The following is a 15966-nucleotide window of genomic DNA, read 5'->3' on the forward strand; positions in this document are numbered from 1 at the left end:
AGGTCCTCACTAAGCAGTAGCTAAGTGGCTTGACATTTTAATACCACATGTTTATTTTATTTTATTTTATTATTTTATTTTATTTTATTTTATTGTGGTCCTGGGGATAGAACCCAGGGGCCTCTACCTTTGGGCTATACCCCTGACCTATTTTATATTTTATTTTGAAACAGGATCTCACTAAGTTGCTGAGAGCCTCACTAAGTAGCTGAGGCTGGCTTTGAACCTGTGCGATCCTCCTGTTTCAGCCGCCCAAGTACTGGGATTACAAGCATGTGCCACCACACCCGGCTTCTATACCACATGTTTATAAACTTGACCTCTTTATTCTCTTTTGATTGATAGTTTATTTTTGCAACACAGCAAAAATTCCAGAATGTGTGTCTGCATTCATTTCCAGACTTTATTTATAAATTTCTGCTAAGTAAACCGTTTTTCTGAAAGTCGACTAGAAGTTTCTGACAGTTTTAGCACCTGAGTATTCTGCCATCATACGTAAGTCAGTCATAACCTGCTTGTCCCATCTTGCAAAATTCTGCAGTTCAGATGCCAACAAACATGGCAGTTTCTCCTACCCATAGTTACACAGCCAGGTGTATGGGAGTTAATATCCTATGGACAAGTAACTCTTCATTTTCTTACTGAATCAGAGTAGAATCTTTTCTTCTTTTCTCCAAATGTAAGAGTTCACATGAATGAAGTAGCTCAAACTCACTGAGGAGAACATGAAATAAGCTAGTAGCTTCTACTTGTGGCTATAGTGCAGAGACCATAACAGCATGGTCTCTGCTTATGTGTGTGGGACTATAGCCACAAGCTATAGTCTATAAATAGCCACTGCGGGTTATAAGCACATCCACTGTTAGCAGCTGCCAGGTTTCTTTTGACATTGTATACAGCAAGATGCAGCCCAATTAAAAATGTTAAAATGCTTTCAAGCATATGTTTTATAATAAAGGAAATATAGATATTAATGGAAATAAAATCTATAACCAGATCGGTGACCTTCAGTCCACAGTAGGCATTTAAATTTACACCATAGAGTGAATGTGTATAAGCGAGTGTACATATATATACAAATCTAATTATTCTCACAATTGATATTATAATTTATAGAAAAAGCAACCTGAAATAACAGGATTTTATAAAGAATGGTAGATAAACAGGTGCAACTTAAAAGGTAAATGCAAAATAAAGAGGCAAAACCTACAAGCATGTTATCTTCGGGAGACAGTGCAATTCTCTGCAGCAGTGATTCTATCCAAGACACAAACGCAGCTCCATCCCACACGAAGGTCTCAGGTTTGCTTTCCGAGCTCACTGTGCCCATTTCAAGCAATTGCAGAATAAAAAACCGAGAAGTGGCACTGAATACTGGTAAAGGTCTCCATGTTCCACTTGATGGCATAGTTGGAGTCAAAGCTTAGAGTCTGAATATTTGTTTTATATTAAAAAGGACCCTTATGCCGGGCGTGGTGGCGCACGCTTGTAATCCCCGCGCTTGGGAGGCAGAGACAGGAGGATGGCGCAGGTTCGAAGCCAGCTGCGCGTGCTGGCTTAGGAGACCCTGTTTCCAAGTTTTAAAAAAAATGTAAAAATAGGTCTGGGAGTGTAGCCCGGAGGTAGAAGGGCTTCCAGGAACCCCAGTGCCACCAAAAATAAATAAATTAATTAATTAATTAAATAAAAAGGACCCTTTGGAAAACCACTTGCAAATACATCCGTCCTCCCTGGGCTTATTTCACACTGCATTTGCAAACCTGCGCAAATTAGATACCACACTTTCTTCTTGAAATTTAGTTTAAAATGACATTGGCCATCACATATTGTATAGTAATTCCAGATGTCTACCTTCTTGACTCTCTTGGTTGTCTTTTTTTTTCAATCTCTTTCCTCTATTGGGAGAAACCATGGAATAATCTAAACTGACAGGTTTGAACATTGTCTCCTTCGTCTTTCTCCAACTCCTTAATGCATGTAATCACTTTAATCAGTCCATAGCATTATGTTATATAAATATACCTATCTTTTCTTAATGGATATTTAGGTTTTGTACCTTTCTTTTCTAACATGTGAAGTGGCATAACGGGAAGCCTTTAACCTGTGGCTTTATGTACTCATCTGAATGCACCCTAAAGATAGATCACTAAAACTGAGATTGCTGTGTGAAAGGATATGCACATTTATATTACTATACACTGGCAAATATCCCTCTAAAATGTCCATCATGACATTATGAATAACAAGTTTTTTTATGTCTTCATCAGCACAGTTCTATTAGTATTGCCTTTTGTATATGTGTGTGTATGTGTGTTAGTTCTAGGGCTTGAACCACCCAGGGACATTCTACTACTGAACAACACCCCCAACCCTTTTTATTTTATTTGAAGCAGATCTCAATAAGTTACTGCATGCTGGTCTTGAACCTGCAATCCTCCTGTCCAGCTGCCCAAGTACTGAGGCTACCATACCCTACTGGCCTTTAGGGAAAAAAGCAATATGTAATATGTAACACAGACATACTAAAAAATTTTTAATTTCTACATCATACCCCATAAAGTCACTAGTCATGATTTGTTTTACCCACCTCCATTATTAGATATTTAAATTGTTTCAAGTTTTTCCATATGCAATGCATATCTTTGCACTTGATTCTTTGACCTTAAGATATTTTCCTAGAATAGATTTTGAAATTTTAATTTATGGTTTAAAACTATAAAACTTCTAAAATTTTATGATACACATTGCCAAATAGATTTTTAGAAAAATTATGCAAAATTTTACTTTCACCAGCATACTACAGAAGTGCCTATTTCAATACATTCTCAGAAGTGCACATTATTCATTTTTCAGATCCTTTCTGACCTAAAAATTGTTTCTTCCTGCTTTATTTTTTTATTATAAGTGAAGCTGAAGACATTTTAATACTTTTTAGCCATTTAGTGTCCTTCAGTGAATGTTCTTTTTGTATGTCCTAATGTTTCTCAATTCTATTTAAGAAAGACTTTAACAGACTGATAATGAGCTAGGGTGTCAGTCCAAGATAGAGCCTTCAAGAAGCCACCACTTCTCTGAAAACGCCTACCAGACATTTTACAGAGAAATGCTCTACCTGTTTAACATTCTTGGATATTTCCTTCCTTCTTTTCTTTCTTCTTTTCTTTCCTTTTTCTTTTTCTTTATCTTTATATATATATATATATATATATATATATATATATATATATATATATACACTGGGGATGGAACCCAGGGGCAGTCTACCTCTAAGCTACAGCCCCAGCCCTATTTTTTATTCTTTATTTTGAAACAGGGTCTCACTGAGTTGCAAAGGGCCTCACTAAGTAGCTGAGGCTGTCTGCAAACCATGATCCTCCTGTTTCAGCCTCCCAAATGCCGGGATTACAAGCGTGCGCCACCACGCCCTCCTTTTTCTAAAACCTCTAATATTCCCTATCTTTAACTGGATCCTTGTTTTTTTCCCTCAGAGCTCCTGGACCTGTGTCGTTGTCTCCCTACCTGTATTCTGACCTTGTTCCCATGTGCATGAAGCCCGGCCCACGCTCTCTCTGGTTTCTCACTCCTCAATCCCCTGGCTCTACTCCTTCCCAATGAAGTTAAGAAACTTACTCCATTGCCCATGGGAAAACACCTCTCCTGGCTTGACCAGGCCCTCGAGCCTCCCTTTCCTGTGCTTCATTCCTTTGTAAAGTCTTTACTAGATTTTCCCCCTAAGGATCTTGACTAGACCACAGATAACCATGGCAATATCAATGTCATTCATTCAGTGCTAAATCTGAAGAAAGGGAAAAATTATTGTCCTTAAAAAAAGACTCAGTTTTTCTCTAAGTAAGTTATGAAATTTTACAAAAACATTCCCATCCTTGGCCCTTTTAAGCCTATGGATGAGTGCTTCTCAAATCGATTCATTTTGGTGTGTGTGTGTGTGTGTGTGTGTGTGTGTGTTGAATCCTACTTCCTTTACCCAGGGAGCCTTTTATAGAACTTTGTTTACTTCTAATCATTCCCCAGTAGAATTTTAGTACCACAAATGTACTGTATGTCCCATTATGTACTGGATGTATCTCTGTGTGCTTTGTATAGTTCAAAAGTAAGATTGCTTTCACCTTCCTTTGAGAAGTAATTTTCACCTCCTTTGTGGTGACACCGCCCCCATTGAGAACGCATGCCGTCATGCAGAGGTTCTACAGCTAGTGCGTTCAGCAAAGCTCACTAGCACTTGAGTGCCAACCTTCACAATACAGGGCCCAGTTCAAGAATACAATTGAAGTTACATCTGGCCTTTAGTCTCAGCGCAGCTACTTACTGTAAAAAAAAAAAAAAAGTTAACTAGAGCAAATCTTTTGATTTTGCTTAGCTTTAATTTCCTACATGTAAAAGCATGAGGCTTTAATAAGGTAATGCATATGAAACATTTAGTGTAGTCCCTGAATTTTAGAGAGTCTATTCTCACTTTATCTCCCATCACAGCCTTATTATTAGGTTAAATAATAGCAATAATAATAAATAATAGCAATAACAATAAATAATAGACTAGTAAATCTCCCAAGAATATATTATATGTATAGATTTTTATATGCAACACACACATACACTTACATGTATATGAGACATGTTTTCTACAATTTAAACCAATTACAATCACAAAATTCCAAGATGTAAGGAAAATTAAAATTTATATGTAATAAATTTTCTTTATCCAAGCATCATGGCACATGGCCTATAGTCCCAGTACTTGGAGGCTGAGACCAGTGGATCTCAGGTTCAAAACCAGCCTCAACAACTTCGTGAGGATCTCAGCAATTTAGCAAGACCTTGTTTCCAAATAAAAAATAAAAAGGGCTGGAGGTATAGCTTAAAGATAGTATTCCCCCTGGGTTTTATCCCCAATACCACACACACCAAAAAAATTTTCTTTGACTTCTTTTCTCCCAAATCCATCCTATTTTTTTTTTAATGAAACTGCTATGATTTCCTTTATGTTGCTTTACTCTTTTCTTTTTTTCTTTTTTCTTTTTTTCTTTTTTTTGCAGGTCTGGAGGATGGAACCCAGGGACATTCAACCTCTGAGCTACACCCCCAGCCCTATTTTTTATTCTTTATTTGAAACAGGGTCTCACTAAGTTGCGCAGGGCCTCACTAAGTAGCTGAGGCTACCCAAGAACCGCGATCCTCTGGTCTCAGCCTCCCGAATGCTGGGATTACAAGTGTGCGCCACCACGCCTGGCTTAAGTTGCATTATTAATCATCACTTCGCCTCATAAGGTTGCATGAATGTACTCACTTTTTCAGTTTAAGCTCTTTTTACTGACCTAGGAAGAACCTCTAAGCTTCTCTTTGTACTTCTCTCATATGGTAAATCCACATGGCAGTGAGGGTGGCCTGAAACAATGCATCTCATGTCATGACTTCTGGTGAATTCTTCTTCCTCACTGCTAGAGGTAATGGCAAACAAAGTATTGAGTACTGTGTGCCAACTACAGAAGTTTACACACACTGGTAACTCTCCTTACCCAAGGGTTTAGAATTGGTGACCCTAAGGTTACTAAAGGCAAGCAAAGACCATGATGCCATGAAAATATTTGCTTCTAACATTTGTCTTCATTCCAGTATCCATTTTCACAAATTAACACTGCTGTGTATTTCTGTCCACTACTTCAAATGCAGAGCCAGTAGTTTTTCCATAAAAGTCAGATCTTACAAACAATAGCTATATTATGAAAGTGTGGTGCATATGTATTACTAAGCAAAATTGCTAATCTTAGGATGGATGCAGGGTTCTATGAAGTCAGTAAAAGTGACTATGTAAATCTGCTTTAATCACACCCAAAGTCATTGTCCATTGAGAGTTTGACAGAAATTTAACTATTTCTGCTTATTTTTTATATCATAGCTACCTTAAAAGAAAATTAAGAAATTGAGACTCGTAAGAGAATTTATAAAACTAATAATTCAGTAATGATGTCTTTATTTATGATCATGAATCAAAGCCAAACCTCAACTCGAATGGTGTGGAGAACAATAATACAATTTTATTAGAAACCTATGCCCTTTCTTTAAATAGAAGCAAAAATCATCTTTGTTCATTCTATGGACTCATTGGTTAGCATTTTAATCTTGATTTTGTTAATAAAAATCTTCCAACAAGTTTGGATTATGACAAGAATCCAAACAACCTTTCCATCTGTATATACCATAAAATTTTAGTACCCATTTTATTTTTCTTAATTTCTTTTTTTGTACTGGGGCTGGAACCCAGGGGCAGTCGACCTCTGAGCTACATACACAGCCCCATTTTTAATTCTTTATTTTTTGAAACAGAGTCTCACTGAGTTGCAGAGGGCCTCACTAAGTAGCTGAGGCTATCTGCGAACCCAGATCCTCCTGTCTCAGCCTCCCAACTGCTGGGATTACAAGCGTGCACCACCATGCCTGACTTGGTACCCATTTTAAATACATTAATTGTAAGTGGCTTCTCTGGTATTGGCTACTCTCAGATAACAAGGACATCCTATATTATATTTAATCCTTATAATATCTGTGAAAGGGACTTATCTCCATGAAGTTTTTCATTTGTGTCTTATTCCTAAAAGTCTATGTATGTGTGTCCCCACCACTATCTTGTATGTGGTAGAAACTAAGTACATAGGACAGATCCCCTCAAACCTCCAGTGAAGGGACACTCTTTTCAGGAAGTTTATTTCTTTGTGAGAAAGCCGTCTTTACTATAAAAATGTTAAGTGCCTATAAACAACTTAAAATCAGAGGATTTTAGATCAGAAAGTCTGCAATCTTTTGCCTTCATTTCACGGTTGAGAGAACCTAAGGTTAATTGACTTCCCTCAGGTCACAAGGCTATTAACTTGCAGGTGCATGGCACTGGCCTCTGGTCTCCTGAGTCACTGCCTGGTAATATTATTTCAGATATGAGAAAACATTCTCCAGGACCCTCATTTGGTCCTCTTGGGCCATAGGCTTGGATTTCTCACCATCTTGGACATTTTCCCAGTTTTAGCCCAGTTTTCTAATTATCCTATTAAACAAAGATCCTGAGATTCTATGGGGAAATATAAGCATTCATTTATTACTAATAGCATTTTCATTAAGTATAATCATGTAAAATACCCTAGCATTCTGAAAACGGTCTGCTGATTGGTCACTCCACTTCGTTAGAATAAAGAAATTACCAAGGAAATAATTAAAAAGGAAAAAAGATTTATTCGCACAAAGATACATTTAGATTACTACCTAAAAATGGCCCAAGATTTGGAAAATATTTGCAGAGTAATAAACAGTTGTGGGAAATGATTAATAGAGACCAGATAGCAGTGAGGAAAACTATGTAATAAGTAGGAAAAGGTAAAATATAAATGGCTTACTATTGCAATATGAAGAAATTAGAGTTATAAACTGTGGCTCTTTTAAGGTAAAAGGTTCTTTGTGTTTATTATTCTGTGTGTTTCTGCTTTTCTGGCATTGTAATTAAGTCCACAGTGAGGACCACAGACCTAGAGGAAGGCATAACCAGGTTATAGGACTCTGGGAGGACAAAGGTCTTGAAAGGTAGATCTCAGATGTCTAACTGATAGCCTTGCACATCATTCCATTCAAGAGTTTGGTCTTTATGTGGTAGATAAAGTTTTCCAACATCCAGCTAGTGAGTTTTTCAACAAAACAAAGAGCAGAAAAATCATCCCTTTCTAGTAACTTATTGCTTATCTATTGATACAGCCCAAGTAGCATAGGTGTTTGGAGCCCAAAAATAGAAAGCTGATCAACTAAAACCTCCAGATGTTTTCCCCTACATATTCTTCCACCAAGTCAGTTTTCCTCAAAACACTATTACCTAATTTTTAATCTTGATATATATGAATTTAACATTTATTTTGCTCATTTTTGTATCAATACCAGATAACTGTCCCTAAAAATTTTGAGAAAATTTTGAGCAGTCTTGATGAGTCTGTCACTATTTAAGATAACTACTATATTATTTTAGATTATGATAATCATCATAAAAATAGTCTTCATAGAGTGCTTACTGAGAACCAAATGCTGCACTAAATGATTTGCCTTATATTAGTCCTAGAACAGGCCTACAAAGCGAACATAATTACATCATTTCCACAAAAGATTATTTATATAACAAGGGTAAGAGAATCAATCACAGATGTCTGATGACAAATCCCACACTCTAAGCCACTACATTGTTATACTTCTGAGCATATTTTTTAGTCTTATCTAAGGCATTAAAGAGCCCAGACTGAGGACCAATCTCAGATAATTCACCACAGAGCTCCTCAGTAAACATAGAACCACTGATTCATGTTCATTGAATATTATGATCCATCTAATTGTCAGTTTCCTGACTATTATTCATATTACTTTCACTATTTTATTCACAAAAATATTGGAAAGACTATTAAATACTTTGTAGACTTGAAAAATAAAATCCCCATGGCATTTTTTTTCTACAAACATCTTTCTCACCCATTTTATCTTTTTCTTCCTAAGAAATCTCTTCATCTACATTATTGTCTCCCTCACTGAATTATTCACCACACTATCGCTGATGTGATCTATATTAAAGCTTACTGAGAACTGCCCCCTCACGTATTTCAAATTCTTCAGCAGCCTCTTATTTTCTTTTATTTGTGGGTCTAGGGATGGAACCCAGGGGCATTTGACCTCCAAGCTAGATCCTGTGCCCTATTTTTTATTCTTTATTTTGAAACAGGATCTCACTAAGTAGCTGAGGCGGTCCACAAACCACAAACCTCCGTTCTCAGCCTCTCAAATGCTGGGATTACAAGTGTGCGCCACCACGCCCAGCTACTTCAGCAGCCTCTTATTTTCTATAGGAGGCATTCTAATCTCAGTTTCAGGATTCCCAAGGAATTCAAGAAATTTATAATTGTACTTAAAATTATATAAATATTGGACATGCATGCAGTTTATTCAGAGAAGTATTCATTAATTTTTATAAAAATTTTAAAAAGGAACTATGATTTTAATATCTATAAATTTCTTATGAAATAAAGATAAATTCCCCAAAATAGTTATACAAAACTCTTCATGACCTAATTCCTAACCACCCAAGCCTCATCTTCTTCCATGTCTCATGTTTTGGTATCCATCATACTCACCTACCCAACAACAGGCTTCCTGAGATTTCTCATCAGTACATGTGTCTATCAACTCCACATATACATGCAAGCTGGGCTTTAATCCTTCTCATCATGAAATCTTATTCATCTTCAAGTACCAGCTGCAACACCATCTTCTCAGTGGAATTTTAAATTTTTTGTATGCCAGCTGTGCAAGACTGAGCCAATTGTACAAACTCTTTGAGCCTGGGTTTCTGTATTAGTCTGTTTTCCATCACTGTGCCAAAATACCTTAGATTATTAAAAAAATCTTTAAAAAGGAAAGGTTTATTTTGGCTCATATTTGTAGCTATTGCTTTTGGCCTGTGACAGCAAAGTACATCATGGAGGGAGCAAGTGGAGGAAAAGGTTTGTTCACTTCATAGTGGCAGGAAACAAAGAGAAGAGCTGATATCCCAACATCCTTTTCAAGGGCATGGCCCCAATGACTTACTTTCTTCCACTAGACCCTCACATCCTAAAGGCTCTACTACCTCCTAATAGTGTCACAGGCTGGAGACCAAACCCTGAACACATGGGCCTTTGGAGAAGACTGAAGATCTAAACTATAGCAGCTTCCAACGGAAGATAATGCTTACTTCCTTCAGAAAACACAGAGTAAAGGCAACAAATAACTGTGGTGGGGGTAATGCTGGTAGTGAAGGTTGTTGCTAATGATGATGGCAACGAGTTTGCAGCTGCTGAGGAGGAGGAGGAGGAGGAGGAGGAGGAGGAGGAGGAGGAGGAGGAGGAGGAGGAGGAGGAGGACGGCACATCTAACTAATTCCTTGAAGACAAAGACCATGTTTAATATATCTTGGAATTCTTAGAACCTACAATAGTGCCTGATACATAGTAGATATTAAATGTTTGTTAAATAGATGATGAATTAGCAAGTCTAATGCATTGAGAGCCAAGAGAGGACAGAAAAGTAAGGGATACGTATAAACTAGAATGCTTAAGGAAAAGCTTTATTGAAGAAGGAAGCATACAAGGGGTAGTTTTTTTATAGCTGGAAAAGAAGACAGAAATTACTGAAGGCAAAAGAAAACAGTCATAACATCAGAGTATATAGTCTATGTGGGGAGTGGCCAGCTTTTCTATTTGTTAGGAAAGGGAAGTAGTGAGCTTGTGACATAAATACATTTTACATTACTGTTTAGCACCAAATCTAGAGATTTGATCCTTTGGGAAACTACGTGTCATAGCAAAAATGACGCAGTGGTGTTTTATATAGACAAACTGTGGCATTATGCTGGAAACATTAGCATCCCAGGAAGGCAAATTTAGGTTTGAAATTTTGTCTTACTACTGAACTTAGGATAGTATCTTGGGCAAGTTACTTACCTTCTGAACCTCAGTTCTCTCTTCCATAAAATGGGAGTTACCATGCCTATCCCGCAGGGTGAAGGTGGAGATTGAAGGAAATAATTCATATGTGGTGCCCAGTGCCATGCCTGATATTCAGTAGGTGTTCAATAAACATGAGAGTTGCTGATTTTTTAATAGTGTGAATGGATATATTTATGTGCTTTTGCTAAGTCAATATATGCATTTTGGTTGTATATGTTTTTAAACATGTAAATTTGAGCTTACTTGATATGAGTAATTGTACTTTTTAAAATGATACTGATCCAGGAAAGGATATTGAGTGGCATGATACTGCTTGGCTGTCTCTTCCAAATAAAGAAATGCAAAAGGCTTTGAGTATGAGCAGTTTATTGGGTTGAATGCTCAAATAGGAAAGTCATAATTTTATTTACTTACCACCTGCTGCACAAACTGTCATGCAAATACTGCCTCATTCTTCTTGCAAAACATTTGAAAACCCCTGTGACTTTGTTTTTCTGCTTGGATTTTCTTTTCTGTAGTGAAATACATAATTGAATTAATTTCAAGTATGTTTGTCTGTAAACCAGCCAAATATTTCCTTTCAAATACTTGAGCTCTGTGTTGAATATACATACATAGTTTTGGTTAGTAGAACATTTTTTTGTTAGTAATAGATCTTATCCCTTAGTCTTTTAATGGGCTTTTTGTTCCACATATGCTCGATGTCTCATGCCCATAATAAATGAAAGCTTTTCATTTCATGCAGGTTCTTCCAGGGGACCCAGCCCCCTAACCATGGGAGCCCAGGACACCCTCCCTGTTGCAGCAGCATTCACGGAAACAGTCAATGCCTACTTCAAAGGAGCAGATCCAAGCAAGTAAGCCTAGCACGCGGTCCACTCATTCTCTGAGCTCTAGCCTATCTAATGGGGGACACCCTAAATGTAACTTTTCCTTCCTTATCTTAAAACCAAAAATAATTTAGTTAATAATAGGTAGCATACCTAGACTAGAGGATAAATTTTAATTAGCAATATTAAGTCATTGCTTTTTTAAAAGGTAGCAAGAGATCTAATATTATAATATCTTACTGTCTAGAAATTTCTGATTCAGTTTTGATTGTAAGTAACAAAAATCCATATCAAATTCTATCCACAATGAGAAAATTTATTGTCTCACAAAAGTAATATCTAGATTGTGTCTTTTATCATTTTAGTCTTTCTTAGACAAGAATCATCCCATCCACATATAACTTGAAACAATGGATTAGAATGATAACATGGAAGGGAAAAAAACCTTTCCTCAAACACCTAGACTAGCACCTTGCTAGGAAGAAAGACCTGTCCAAAATGAAAAGAAAATAAAAAATTAAATCACAGTAAAGTAAGAATTCTAGGAAAAAATATACAACCCTTTATTTATATAAGCCTGGTTTGATTTATATTACTACATATTGACAACAGACTTGGCCTGAATGCATGTGTGATATGAATAAACATTTTACCTATTAATAAGGAGTTCAATGAATAGAATTCAAAAAGTTTATGTATTTTCAGAAATTATATTGTATATCTTATCTCCGCATTTTTATTTCAAGAGACTGTAGCACTCATCACTTATAAAAAATGATTCATGACCCCAAAATAGCATTAAGAGTGACTGAAAACTAAATACCTAAGTCAAACTTACTTTTAAATGTGTCATTAGTATAATTCCATATCTGAATTTGAGTGACAAAGGGGAGGCATGGGAATGGAAAGATTGCTCTTGGTTTTTCTACATATAAAGACCAGGCCTGGGAATACTTTACTATCAATGACAAAAAGGATAAAATAAAAAAATTAAATGTGCATAGAGACTACATTATACAATTTTTAAAACAGTGATAATTGACTATAATTAGAAGTTGGATCACCACATATATTTCAAGTGGTAATTTCTATGACTAAGTGTGAATCCTCTTTACAGTCCAGAAACACTGTTGTTTTTTTTTTAAGTCTAACCCTAACAATATTATAGTGGAAAAACTAATATATAATTAATAATCTCACCTTTAAGTGTCATGCCCAGACACTGGGAACTATCAGTCTCCCCAAATGTCATGTCTCTTTCAACAACATCTAGGTTTTATTCTGGGCCCATGTATATTAGTCAGCTCTTCATCACTGTGACCAGAATACCTGACACTGATGACTTGGAGGTAGAAGACATCCTGGCTCACAGTTTCAGTCCATGGACAGCTGGCCCCATACTGTGGAAGGCCCTAATGATCAGCTCATGGCAACTAGAAGCAGAGAGAGAGGAAGGGGCAAGGTACAAGATACAGTCTCCAGGGACACACTCTGAGTGACCTATTGCCTCCAACCATGCCCCACCTGCCTACAGTTTCCACCTCCTTCCAGTAGTCCATTCAGATTGTGAATCCATTAAGTGGTTTCACCCACCAATGAGGTCAGAGCCTTCAGGGTCCAACCGCTTCCCAAAAGCCCCACCTCTGGACTTTTGCCACATGGGGGACTGAGCCTTCAACTCATGACCTTTGGGGGACATATCATATCCAGACCTTAATAGCACAGAATATTACAGAGAAACAAACTCTGTTGACTCTGATCTCTCTCCTGTTCTTCCTTCATCTTCAGAGCATGAAGGCCATTTGCCACTTCAACAGTATCAATAGAAATTAAAATCTACCTCATATAGGACATGTAAACACCATTTATTCACATGCACACACATACATATACACATACCATCTTGTATGATTATATATATATGTATATATATGTATGTATATATATACATATATATATATATGCTGGTTCCATAAAATATTGTTTGTACAGAAAAATGAAACAATTCTATCATACCATTTCTAAAAATCATTTATCACTGACCAACCTATACCTTAAAAATTCAGGTTGGCCCAAACTGAAAAAATTAAAGACAAAAACACACATTTAAAAAATGAGAAATGGGCCAAGGCATGGTGGTACGTGCCTGTAATCACAGTACTTGGGAGGCTGAGAAAGATTGCCGGTTAGAGACCAGCCTCTGCAGCTTAGCAAGCCTCTCAGCAACCTAGCAAGACACTGTTTCAAAACAAAACGAAAAAAGGGATATGGGGTAGGTCAGAGGTAGAACGCCCTTGGATTCAATTTCTGTACCCACAAAAAAAAAAGACAGAGAGAAATGAAAGTATGGAGAAAACATATACACTGGAGTAAAAACAGCTGGGAATCATACAAGAATGAATTCTTTTCTGTCTGCTTCCTAACTGGCTTTCAGTCATTCACTAATTCATTCAGAGAACTCTAACTGGTCTCTCCACATACACTTTTGGCTTTCTAAATTTATTTCATGTCATTGCTCTGCTCAAACCCCTCCTATCCTGCTCAAAGTGAATGCACAATGCTTCCTAATGGTTTGTAAATCTCTAGAGTGCTCTGTCCTTATAGACCCTGCTGGCTGTGATCTTCCTTCTCTGCTCCCTTCCTCATCTCTGACCTTTTGTCCTTCCCTTTCCTCCTTATCACTCCACAGAAGCCACACAGGCCTCGTGGCTGCTTCTCATCACCCCAAAGCCATCAGCACCTTGGGGTCTTTCTGCTTTAGTGAAGTTTTCTCCTACATGTCTGAGTGATTGGTGTTCTCACTTTCTTTATGAATCTTCAGCAAATTTATCAAAAAGAACTTCAGTCCACCCCATATAAGATAACAACACTCCCTCCTGACCCAATACTGTCTTCCTCTGCACCCCACTTTCTCTTTGTCATAGCACAATTCTCCTAACTCTGTGCATGTCTTTTCCTATGGCCTGTTAAATATCTTCCTCCACTGGAATCTAAGTTCCAAAAGAGCTGGATTTTGCCTCTTTTATCCAACACTGAACCCTTACCACCTAAAAGGGCTGGCATGGAGTACCTATATATTTACTAAACAAGTTTAGCTGAATTTCTCACCTAACACTTACAGAATGGCTGCTGTGTGTCTGCCATTGTGCTAGACAGAAAGTAGTTAGGTTATGAAGACAACCGGAATGGAAATAAGACTGTGCGCAAGTATAATACAAATCCATCATGGAATTGGTATAGATATGCTGCGATCAGAGACAAGAACCCCTTAATAATATATATATTTTTTAATCCCAAGAAGTAGTCCTATGGGCCTGTTACAATACTAGCCAGGTTTTGCATCCTAGTTCAGTTTCCCCAGCACACTATGACAAGCATGTGGGGAGTCCTGCATTTGTGAGCCAATTGTTCATCACCTGAGCATTCCAATAATGTAGCACTTGAGGGTTTTGGGGTACAGTGGTGAGAGAGAGAGAGAGAGAGAGAGAGAGAGAGAGAGAGAGAGAGAGAGAGAGAGAGAGAGAGAGAGAGAATGAGAATAAATGAGAATACTAGGACTGCAAGCATGTGCCACCATGCCTGGCTCAACTCAATTAATACTAATGCTCTTCCTACATCTTTCAAAAATTAACATAACCTTTAACTTGTGAATATGTATTCAATCTGTTTTCAATGATATTGCCACAAATCATTGCAGTACATCCTATATGCTGGTTGATGGGAAATTCCATGTATCTCTTGAGATCTGAAATTTATGAACAGATCATGAAGTGACATCTTTCTACATTTAATTCCATATCCAGTCAGTGAATCATCTTATTCATTCTTCCTTTGTTATTTACTTTCAAGGAAATACCTCGAATTCTATATTCAGGTAGAAATAAAGTCAACCACCATCCTGTATCAAAGTCATTTATTTCAGACCATGCACTAGAAACAGAAATCTACTGCTTTAATTATTATATGCAATGATATGATATATAATCCATTAAAATATAGTTACATTCATTCCCTGAATATTGATAGCACCTGAAACAGGTACTCTGACTTTCTCAATATTTCACAGGCAGGGAATTTTTTGATCTTTGACTACCGGCTGGGGAAATACATCTTCCCTTTCTAGCTCCTGTTTGAACAGATTTGGTGCTAAAAGATAAGGACCAAAGATTAATTCTCTAATCCCTTAGAAAAATTTTTTCAACTCTATCCTACCCTTCTCTTATCATCAAATTTTAATTATTTATTCTGCATCTGTCTCCTGTTTCAGCTGGAAGCCTTCACAGTGCTCTGTTCTATTTGTTGCTACCAATTCTAGTGTATTACATGGGGCCTGGTATATTGTATACAGGTACCAAATGTATAATTATTTGATGTATGAATTTATTTTTATAAAATTTTATTTCACTCCTACCTCATTATATATTCTACATTGTATACCTTTGCCTTCCCAGAACCTAAGACACAATCGTTGCCTTCACAATAAGAGATAAGAAGTGCAGGAAAATACAAGAGTTTCTTAAAAGTGGCCTGCACATGTATTCAAGGGATGCTAGAGAAAGGAAAATGAAGGAGGGCTCAATGCAGAAGGTAGTAAGGAAGGCTTCAGAGAGGGCTTTCTT

The 15966-nt window shown here is 37.1% G+C and overlaps 1 protein-coding gene across 1 annotated transcript in view; it reads left to right on the forward strand.

Annotated features, from left to right (window-relative positions):
* SGIP1 (SH3GL interacting endocytic adaptor 1) overlaps window positions 1-15966 on the forward strand; it is a gene marked incomplete at both ends in the record, with an annotated part of 146597 nt that overhangs the window by 101024 nt on the left and 29607 nt on the right. Inside the window, one exon of the mRNA XM_080691438.1 lies at window positions 11263-11374. Coding sequence (XP_080547564.1) covers window positions 11263-11374 — 112 coding nt within the window. The remainder of the gene's footprint in view (window positions 1-11262; window positions 11375-15966) is intronic.

Source organism: Muscardinus avellanarius (genome assembly GCF_963383645.1).
Source record: "Muscardinus avellanarius genome assembly, chromosome: 3".
Lineage (NCBI taxonomy): Eukaryota > Metazoa > Chordata > Mammalia > Rodentia > Gliridae > Muscardinus > Muscardinus avellanarius.